Raw genomic sequence first — 10,183 nt, 5'->3', positions numbered from 1 at the left:
GAAGCAGACCACTTCAACCCTGGAAGACGATTCTTGTTATGCTTCAAGGTCTGATAAGGGAGGCGCGCACTTCTCGCGCAAGTTTCTGGCACCTTTGTGATTGTGTAAAGCAGGAGAGCCAGCTGTCTGTCCTCTCAGCTCGGAGCATTGCGGAGAATCATGTTGTCGTGCAAACCAATTGATAACTCGCTTGTTAAAGGTCTGTCTCGGTTTGCGCAGCGGTCATCATTCCGCAAGAAGGGTTATCGGGTGACACGGCACAGTGTCCAGCTTAATTCCAGCACAAAAATGAATTGGTCGGGCCTGGAAGTCTTGTTAAAAAGTTCTCAAGAAAATCATGGTACGTCTTGATAGCTGCCCGCTATGCCTTCGGCCGCTGAAGCACTGGCTGGCTCTGTCGTGGGCACCCAACCTTGCACCTTTTATCAAACTGATGCTAGGAATCTCAGTATGCAGATTGCCGATGTTAATGCATTTATGTCCTCGAACTGCCTAGGCGATTGCCACGAGAAACGATGAGCTGCCACCCACCAATACGTAGGGTGCATGAATCCTACACTGATATTGCTTGGATGCATTTCTCCTTGTGATGAGCATACCTTTGTGGAGTAAGAGCTATCAGCGCATGGGATCGCAGGCGTTCCGGCAGAAGTCGACCTCATCAACGGCCCAACATCTCCATTCGCCCGCAAACGCCTATTTGGACGATCAGAGGACGACATCCGGGTCAAGTTGTACCGGGATCACGCCGCTTGGTGTCCCTACTGCCAGAGGGTGCGTCGCGCCTCCCCTCCCTCGGCTGACAAGACTGCATCCAACTTGCATCAAGCCTCCCGCTGGGGTTTGAAGACATTTTGCATTTGACCGGGACCCTGTCCTGCTACTGCGTGATGTGCATATACCCACATAAGACCCTCATTCGAGTTGAAACTGACCGTGTAAAGGTCTAACAGGGACGTCCAGGAAGGCAGTCAACAGCTCGATCCAACAGCTCAACAATGCCTGTGGATGCACCTCATAAAGTGCATCCACATGCAAAAGCGACTGGTCCCGAACCCAGAACCTCAATCCAGTCGGCGTGTGAGCTTCATGGCCGCCGTCGCCGGAATGCGAGTCACGTCGAATATCAATGTGGCACCCATTACATCTGCCTGTTCCTCAGGCCTGCGAGACTGGGCCTGAGGTCGAAGCCCCCTGGGTGCGTCTCTCTCGCCGTGTTGCACGGCGGAGGGGACATGATGTGACTCCAGATTGATTTATTTATTTCACATGGGCACGGGGCAAAGACTTTGCCCCGTACCCATGTGAAATACGTAAGCTTGCCAAAGTAGCCAGTCATACAACTCCAGCGGTGTCCCTGTCATGAAGCAACCGGCCAGTTCCCATGATTGTTTGGTTTTGTCTTCAGTCGACTTTCCAATTCTGACTTCAAGTCTGTGGTGCAACGGGTCCTGATTTGCAGGTGTGGCTCATGCTGGAGGAGAAGCAGATCCCGTACGTCGTAGAGAAGATCAACATGCGCTGCTACGGCGACAAGCCACAAGAGTTCCTTCGAAAGGTCAGCTCGGGGTTGCTGCCGGTCATTGAGCTGGATGGTCGAGTGATCACCGAGTCAGTTGACATCATGAACATTCTCGAACAGGTGCATTTTCTCTCGAGCACGAAAATCTAGTGGACATGAACATTCTCGAACCGGTGCATTTCCTCTCTAAGCATGCAAAGCCTTTAGTCCTTCTTACCCTCGCCCTGCAATGTGTCCCTCCCACAGCGCCAACTTGTTACGCTATTGTTTGCGCCACATTCCCACGTAGTTCTTGGAGCTGCAATGTCCATGTCGATGCGGTAGCATGGTAAAAGGATACATCGTTACTTCACATAGATATTGGCAGGAAATAGACAACAAGCGAGAAAGACAGCACATTCATAATGATACAGCTCATTGAACGTCAGCGTTTTTTCGGAACAAAGGATACATCATTACATCACTTAGATATTGGCAGGAAATAGTCAATAAACAACAAGGACAGCACATTCGAAGTGATACAGCTCAGGATACATAATCTGCATCACATGAGTGCGCTATCTGCTCAGCACGGCGTCGCGATCTGCAGACATTCACGGAGCGGCCGATGCTGCCGAGCGAGCCTCGACTGCGCAACGCTGCGAATGCACTGCTACGGTTGGAGAGGGACCTTTTCGGGTTGTGGTGCCGGTGCGTCCCTGCCTCTCTCCCTGTGCCGGTCAATCGTGCTTGGTTGTCTAAATCTGGTTGTTGAATTCGTCCATTCAATTGCTGTTTTCAATTGATATAATGCGATTCGAAGTCAAAAGTGCCAGTTTTCTCCTCTTCTTCATTCAGTCCCTATTCATTCGCGAAGGAACGCCGCATGTAAGAGTTTTCTCACAAAACAAATCATGCTGACTGGCGTTGACACAGCCAAGAACTTGCATTCGAGCCTATGGTAACCATGCAGCATGTCGTCGTCAGCTGGTCACTGCAACATTGCATTCTGACGGGCCAGAGGCATACTCGGGCTGTACTCGTCGTTACATCCCTCATCTGCGCTGCCCTGGGGTGGCACGGCAGTGATGTTTCTGCAAGCAGTCCTTGATTGCGAGGAATTCCGGTAGCTTATGACAAGGACACGTCTGTGTATGGCGTCTGTCCCAATTGATCGCTACAATATGCGCCGGGCACCTGGTGTTGGTCCTCACAACAGAGGATTGCTCATTGAATTTGAACCGTCAACGTGCTTGCAAGTAGCCGCCTCTTTGTTTGGTCGGTATACGCGCGTTGGTTCTGTTTTATTCTGTAGCCAAGGCTTTGATGTATCGTGGTGTACTTGGATAGAGTTGCTGCGCGACTTTCCTTCTTCAAGAAGTCTTGTATCACTCTTTAATTCCCGGCGCGTCTCAATGTCAGGGAAGGTAGGTAATGCACATAGTGCGTATGTCTTGAGATATCAAGGCTTTTCTTATCACTGTTCCAAGCACCCTGCTGAATCTCGAAATTGGTAAACTCTTGGTACAGCTGATGGCATTAATCAGGCAATATCCACCGGGAGAAGCATTCGCACGTACGAAATTGCGTGAGCTCTGCAACAAGGCAGTTGTGCACCGCAGTTGGACGTTTCGGCCGTTGGACGACAGAGGAGAGGACAGAGCGCGGAGGGCTTTCGAGGAGGGTCTGAACATGGTGGACGCAGCGCTAGCGAATGTCGACTCCTCGGGGCCCTTCTTCCTCGGCTGCGACGTCAGCATGGTAGACCTCATGTGGGTGCCCTTTCTGGAGCGCTACAACGCGAGCCTGCTGTACTGGAAGGGCTTTAAGCTGCGCAACGGGTCCTGGCCAAACATCAACAGGTGGGCTCTTGACCAGTGCTTTGCCACACCCTCTGATTTTTGGGGCCAGATACCCAAAATTACATGAATGTTTGGGTCAAACATGGGGGTCAAAGCCCGTTCTGGCAATGCCCTGCTCTTGACCCATTCACATTGTCGGCATTCTCAAGTTTCTGTTCAGAAGTGAGCCGGAATTGGCAGGGCCTTCCCAGTGGTTCCTTTCCCCAGACAAGCCAACAGTTTCAACAACTAGGTTCGCAAGACGTTCATGGGCATAGGGGATGGCGTGAGCTTCCTTCTTGCCCATCATTGCATCAAGCCGCTGTATATTAACTATTTATAGATCAAGTCGCTCCAAAGGTTGTTCCATGAGGTCGGCAGGGAAATTGGGACACTCTATGCTACCAACGCTACTCGCCAACATTGAAAAGGGCGTCAATTAGCACACCGTGGCCCATTCGCGCAGCGTTACAGATTGATGAAGGCACTATATAGCGATCATCTACTGTGTCTCAAGTCGATTTGCGTTCGGCGCAAATGTATCGTTTCCCAGGAGAGGATGTCGCACTTTGGTTTGCCGCTTTGAGCTTGGTCCTGGACGGTGTTTCGCCAGACTGGGGTGGGACTGCCAATTCCGTCCTCAAAATTCATATACACTCAGGCGTCCAGACCCAAAACTCACCTTGTCTGGCGAGCAATGGTCCTTGGTAAAGGCATGCCAAGAATGTGCTCTTTATTCTGTTCGAGCAGGGTACAGGAGATGCCGTCACGTTTGCGATAGTCTTGCCATCTTGTGGCAAGATCGATGCTCACATTAAACAGGGCTTCGCCAGACCCTCTGATGTTAAGGGTTCAGATACTGGGGAACAAAAAAACAAATTTCAGGACAAAACTGGGGGTCGAAACCCATGCTGGCGAAGCACTGACATCAATGCTCTCTTACGTGCAAATGCAAGCCGATGGAAGTTCCTCACAGACTGGGATGTTTGCACCGCACCTCAGAGCACCGACCTGCTTGTGTGTGTGTTGATTGACTGGCAGCTCAATCGCACTAGGATCGCTGTCTGGGTGTCAGTAACTTGGTGGTGTGCAGGTGGTTCGAGGCTCTTGAAGCTAGGTCGACATACTCGGCAACGCAGTCAGACCATTACACGCATTGCCACGACATTCCTCCCCAGTACGGCCCTGGATATGCAGCAAAGGACACTGTTGCGTTCGCCAAGGCCATCAATGGCACTGACGGGGTCAGCTGGCATCTGCCGCTACCGCCCCTCGACGCCACCTCTCCAGAGCCACGATCAAACGTCGAAGACAGCGAGGTACGTCTCTTCATATCTGAGAAGGAATGCTGATCGTGGAAGATGAGAAATGGCAAATTGAACATCCGCCGAACTCGCTATGCATAATTTGCGGCGGGATAAGTAGTTCTTGGAGTTGCCAATGTCCATGTGGATGCGGTAGTGTTGTAAAAAGATACATCATCATCATTTGCTTCAGACGCAACTCGTCTAATCATCCGTATCCTGGGCACACCGGGAAGATTCTGGCGCCGAACCGGCATTGCACGTTGTTTACTAGTGACAGTTGCAAGGAAGTGTTGGCTACATTCCATGGGCTCTGGAGAAACGTTGCGGCGGTGAACGAGATCGTCTGGACCTGTCGCTTGTTCACTGAGACAAGGCTGATACTACATTTTTGCGGTGTGGTTCAACTGTTGGATCCTGTGTATTCTTCTGGGAATCACTGTCTCATTCTTGTGCAGGCACCGAAGTACAGGGTGCAAGCTGTGATGAAGCTCATTTCAAACCATACCAACGTGACAAACTTTGCATTGCGCGGCGTGGGCACTCCTGGCAAGCATTTCTCGGCGCCGCTTGCTGATCCTTACGCCAAGCCAAACTTGGACTACGCGCCCGCTGTCAGCTACGCCCTGGCGCTCACGGCGCAAGCTCTCCTGACGGACACTGACTCGGCCGAAAGCAGTGTTTTGGCGGCAGAGTGGCTGGGCGACGACGCCACACAACGCGAGAGCAACGCTGCCGCGGTGGTGGTGAGCCTTTCGTACTTGAGAGACCGCGTTGGCGTTCCTCGAGACATGCAGTTACCTGCGGCTCGTCAATTACGCGCTCATCTGAACTGGTGCATAGATTTGGTGCAATCTGTTGTGGCTTTGTGATCCTGGATGCGAACGCTGGATTTCATCGATCGGTGATTGGGCATTGAACCGAAATGCGCACTGAAACTCTGACAACATCATTAATGCATACCTGATAGCCTACAGTGCTGGTTCCGCAGTACCTTGCTGCAAAAGCGCACGAACGCACGACCGCCATCCTATCTCCAGACATGCCGACACTATGCTGTACCCTAACACTCATTCAGGTGAAACGGTCACCTCAAGCGCCTTGTCCTGCGCGGGCAAAGTTTGGGAAGCTTACGTTGTAGACAAGCACTGGCAAGGGCGAACGTCACCTGTGTCCTCATCAGGAAGGCATGTATGTGCACAGTGAGCTCGTCTCTGCTATTTGTTCAGTGCCTTATTGAAGGCATAGGTCCTGTGAGTGAGCATACCAGGCAATTGACTTTGAAACAAGTGTTAGGGCAATCTGATCACTGGCGCATCCTGTAAGCCGACAATTGTAAGAAATTCGCGGAAAAGTATTTAGCTGCACCATGCCACTTGCATTTGACGATGCAAAAAGTCCTCAATGATCAGTTGAACAAGGCAACTGCCGAGTTAGATGAGCGTGGCCGTCTGCTATACAAGTCCAAATTAGCAATTCAGCAACTCCAAAGCGAACTCGAAGCCTCCAGGTGTGCTTTGTTACCTCGTAGCTGTAATGCGTTGGCAAGCACGAGAATTGCTCAGCCAAGAAGTCAGCCGACATTTACGATAGTTGAAAACAATACACGTACACATTGTACATCCATTCGGCTCATTCGCCTATGTCATGAAGGTGTGTGCAGAGCTTGAGTTCCTTGCACTGAGACGTGGCTGATGTTTTCGTCGAATCGGGCACGAACTTGTTCATTCAAGCTCCAAAAATCATTCATTTCACGCGTGATTGCATTTCAGGAACCTCGAGCAGACTTTATCTTCGCGAGTGGAGGAAGTCGAACAGCTTTTGTCAACGCGCGATAACCACATCAGCGAATTGACTGATCAATTGCAAGCACTGGAGGTTGATGTCAGCACAAGCGCTGAATACATTCAAAAGAAGGATCAACTATGCTCGGAGTTGGAGGAGCGCTTGGGAGTTGCCGATGAACAGCAAAAGGTGTGTGCAGGCCGACCGCGGTGAAAGACGCAGGAATAAATTGTGCTGTTCTATCTTTTAACCCTCATTCCTGCATCAGCAAGCTACTTAATAATTTTGCATTCCACGCAGGCCCTGCAGCGGATATCTTGCGCCTCAGCAAGCAGCACAATGATGGCCAACAGGCCATAACTGACCTGCAGCACGAAATCGAGGGAGTACAACTCGAGCTCAAGGCAGTGAGCGGCAGACTATCAGAGAAAATAATTGAACTCAAGGAGACGCGCCTGCAGCTCGACAAGGTTTAATTCCCTCCGTGTCCTTTTCCGGCGAATGCTGAACTCCAGAACTCGTCCTCAAACTCTCATACATGATACAGGAATGCAGGAGGGGAGCCATGTAACGCAAAATATGTCTTCCAGAATTCAAATCACTGGAAGTTCTGGCAGTATCCTGCGCTGGTTATGTAGGCAAACCCCTGATGCTTGACCCCTAACCCTGAACACATGTATTCACGTGTCCAAAACACATGATTTCACGTTTCCAGACGAGAATCCAATCAGTCCTGCGGTTGAACTTCGGATGTATCACCCCAGGGCTTCACACGATGCTCACTTGCAACAAGCACCCTCAAGCCTGGACTCCAGCCCGCAGGGCATAGCACCATACCCATTCATTTGTATAGTTGCCGTTCATAATCGTGGTGCTCTTGTAGCGAACAAATACAAAGGGTCAAGTGTAACCCATGTTTCAGTTCTTTCATGACAATGGTGCATCCCACACTGATGCATGTTCCCAAACACCCCAGTCCATGTAACAACACAGCTTGAACAAAGGTTGGGGCACCTCTTTTGTGTTTCTTTGATGTGCTTTGAGGTGGCTGAAGGCACATTTCTGGCAAAGTGATTGAATGGCAAAGTGATCGAAGTATAGTACATTTGGCACAGAACCTTCCCCATCAAGACATAATACTCGTAACGACTGATTGGCATCATCCGTCTCGGGAGTTTCACGATTCCAATTACTAACGATGTGATAATGAGTACGACTTGATACCCGATGGGTTTATTTTCCTCTGTGTTACTTCGCCGGCACTTGTGGTTCTCACCACAGACATCGAGCAACACATGTAGTGCGTGCGGACATGGATATCGTCCAGCTACCACCCACTGGACTCAAGCAATGGCCTCCAAGTAATCCTCACCTACTGAAGCCCCATCGTGTAGCAAGAATGACAGCTTATAGGATATCCCAAGCATAGCAGAGGCGAGATGTGCCTAGAGATGTGCCTACCCTCGAGGTCAACCAGGCCAAGGTAAGGCTGACGTGGATTGCTGCATCAAAGGACTGCATCCACACCCTCCCAAGCTCCGCAAAGCTTAATTCTGAGGGGGAGGAGGTCCAAATTCGTCGCGGTCCAGGCAGGTGGCCTCACGCATGTCGGGACCGTTAGCACTCAGCACCCCTGGTTTCGCCGGCGAAGTATAGCAAGGCTGTCTACACTCTCCGATCTGATGATCTCGCGGCTGATATCTCTCCCGGATCCCAGCTCCTTAGGCCTCCTCTGTCCTCCACACTCGCTTCCATCGTTCCCATTGCCACGTGTTGAAGACAAAGATTCAAGATGATGCTTCTTGTGCTCTATGTTCTGAGGAACACGACTCAAGCCAGGGGTTAGATAGCAAGTCAGTATGGTGCCGAACCGCATAGCATTGCTTCGCCCAGCGTCACCAGTATCATAGCTAGACAGGCTGTGTGGATAGGAACGGTAATCATCACACAGCAGCCTTGCTGAGGTAACGCTCAGTTAAATGTGCGCATCGTAGCACGGCCCAGGCGATAGGCCACAGAAGCTTCAGATCGGCCAGCCAAAGTAGCAACGGTCCGGCCAAGATGTCGGTGGGACTCTCCACAAAGCAGGATGGGGACCGCCTGGTTCGGGACCTCATGCTCAAGAACACAGAGCTCATGAAGAAGATCGGAAGCGTCGAGGCAGACAAGGAGAAGCACGAGAGAGAGCGCAAGGGCCTCGATGACGAGCTAGCTTCGCTCCGGTCGAAGCTCAAAGGTCTCGAGGCTGATGAGGCACGGCTTCGGACAGTTGGGACCATGAAGGACTCCGAGCTGGCCCAGCTCAGGGCGAAGGAGAAGGAGCTGCAAGCGAAGAGCAGCGCCCTCAAGGCTGACAAGAAAGCGCTTGAGAAGGAGGTCGCCAAGCTGAAGAGCGAGCTGGCCACGGAAGTGGATGCGCACGCCAAGGACGTTCGAACGCTGAAGAACGACAAGGTTCTCCTCACACAGGTGCGACTGCTGCTCACACCAACATTGAATTTTTACGGCGTGGTGTTTTTTATTGGATCCTGCCGTTGCTACTGATTTTTGAGAGTTTCTTTCTAGGGTGCTCGATCGGTCAGTCCATGTGATGCTGGATAGCTTAGCAGACGCTTCAAAACAAACGGCATTCTGCACAGCCCTCTTCATTGGGATCTTGCCTATCGTTCAGCAGGTCGGGGATTTCTGTTGGTTTCTGAGTTTTAACTTGTTTGTTGGTCGATTCTCCTTGCTGTTTGTTTGTTTTGCACTGGTTTCTGTCTGCCTGTAGTCCTCTCTGTGTGTTCTCAGCTCTAGGTCAGAATCTCGAACAAGGAGGTGATTGTGGGCTGGGTGGTAGGAGGACCTCTGCATGAGTGCATGTGCATTGCTCTCCGCTATTGGCTGGATGCCAAGTGATTTTGATGGCTGCACGTCAGCGTGCCTTGTAGCTGCACTCGCATTGCCGGCCGATACGCATGATGTGTGGGGGTAGTCGTAAACAGAGTTGTTGGACTGGACGGGGAATGGTCATATGCCGACAAAGTCACGGTGTCAAAGACCTATTCCACCCCCTGGATTCATGATGATGTTGCAAGGGCCAAGTTTGGAGGCCTTTGTGTCTGCAAGATTTTCCCTCATTGCGAATGATGATGATGATGTACCTTTTTACAACACTACCGCATCCACATGGACATTGGCAACTCCAAGAACTACTTGGGAATGACCTCACAAAATTATTCCAGGAGCGTGACGGCGCGAGGTCGCAGCTTGAGAGCTTGAGAGACGAGATCAGCAAGTTGTCGCGGGAAGCAGCAGAGGGCAGCAAGAGCAGCAGCAACGAGATCGCTAAGCTCATGCGCGAGATCGCCGCGCTCAAGGACGCTGCGCAGGCAACAGAACGCACATTCAAAAACGAGAAAGCGCTGCTCCTGCAAGAGCGGGACGGAGCGCGAAGCCAGCTGGAAACTCTGCGAACCGAAGTGCGACTCCGCATCATACCTTAGTGCATCGCCAGGCAGTTTGCTGGTGGGTCTGTCTGTATCCCTGAAAATGCAAGATTATTCGGGGCAGAAATGGGAGCCGAACCATGTCTGGCGAAGCACTGTTTTGCCCACAGAGTTTTGCATCTGCCAACGTCTTGGGGCTGATTGAAGATATGCACACCAATTTCAAATCACACGCGCACAATGTCTGCACAAATGGGCTGCAAGCAGACAGCGCCTGGTGCCCTGAGTGCCATTTCTCATACTCAACCCTGATAGTCACCTCCT

General features: G+C 51.3%; 2 protein-coding genes across 2 annotated transcripts; both read left to right on the top strand.

The window, feature by feature from the left end:
• Window positions 1-363: 363 nt before the first annotated feature.
• LOC149808958 (uncharacterized) lies at window positions 364-2,612 on the top strand. Its single transcript, XM_089995069.1, has 5 exons — window positions 364-448; window positions 638-774; window positions 1,463-1,642; window positions 2,112-2,212; window positions 2,438-2,612. The coding sequence occupies exons 1-5, from the start codon at window positions 364-366 to the stop codon at window positions 2,610-2,612; spliced, it is 678 nt and encodes a 225-aa protein (XP_089851195.1).
• A 43-nt stretch (window positions 2,613-2,655) lies between these two features.
• On the top strand, window positions 2,656-5,518 carry LOC149808957 (uncharacterized). The gene is made up of 4 exons (XM_089995068.1): window positions 2,656-2,928; window positions 3,032-3,363; window positions 4,436-4,661; window positions 5,105-5,518. Exons 1-4 carry the CDS (start codon window positions 2,656-2,658, stop codon window positions 5,516-5,518), a joined length of 1,245 nt encoding a protein of 414 aa, XP_089851194.1.
• The last annotated feature ends 4,665 nt before the right edge of the window (window positions 5,519-10,183 follow it).

The sequence above is a fragment of the Nuphar pumila genome, unplaced genomic scaffold (genome assembly GCF_984573655.1).
Source record: "Nuphar pumila unplaced genomic scaffold, dmNupPumi1.hap1.1 HAP1_SCAFFOLD_1947, whole genome shotgun sequence".
NCBI classification, from domain to species: Eukaryota; Viridiplantae; Streptophyta; class Magnoliopsida; order Nymphaeales; family Nymphaeaceae; genus Nuphar; species Nuphar pumila.
The sequence above is the reverse complement of the archived record's forward strand: the minus strand, read 5'-3'. Positions and strand labels throughout refer to the sequence as shown.

Coding starts and splice junctions, on each gene's coding strand:
- LOC149808958 (XM_089995069.1), top strand. CDS start 364: ATGCCTTCGGCCGCTGAAGCACTGGCTGGCTCTGTCGTGGGCACCCAA. Junction 449..637: donor AACTGATGCTAGGAATCTCA/GTATGCAGATTG, acceptor ATGGGATCGCAG/GCGTTCCGGCAGAAGTCGAC. Junction 1,643..2,111: donor TCATGAACATTCTCGAACAG/GTGCATTTTCTC, acceptor CGCGATCTGCAG/ACATTCACGGAGCGGCCGAT.
- LOC149808957 (XM_089995068.1), top strand. CDS start 2,656: ATGGCGTCTGTCCCAATTGATCGCTACAATATGCGCCGGGCACCTGGT. Junction 2,929..3,031: donor GCGTCTCAATGTCAGGGAAG/GTAGGTAATGCA, acceptor CTCTTGGTACAG/CTGATGGCATTAATCAGGCA. Junction 4,662..5,104: donor CAAACGTCGAAGACAGCGAG/GTACGTCTCTTC, acceptor ATTCTTGTGCAG/GCACCGAAGTACAGGGTGCA.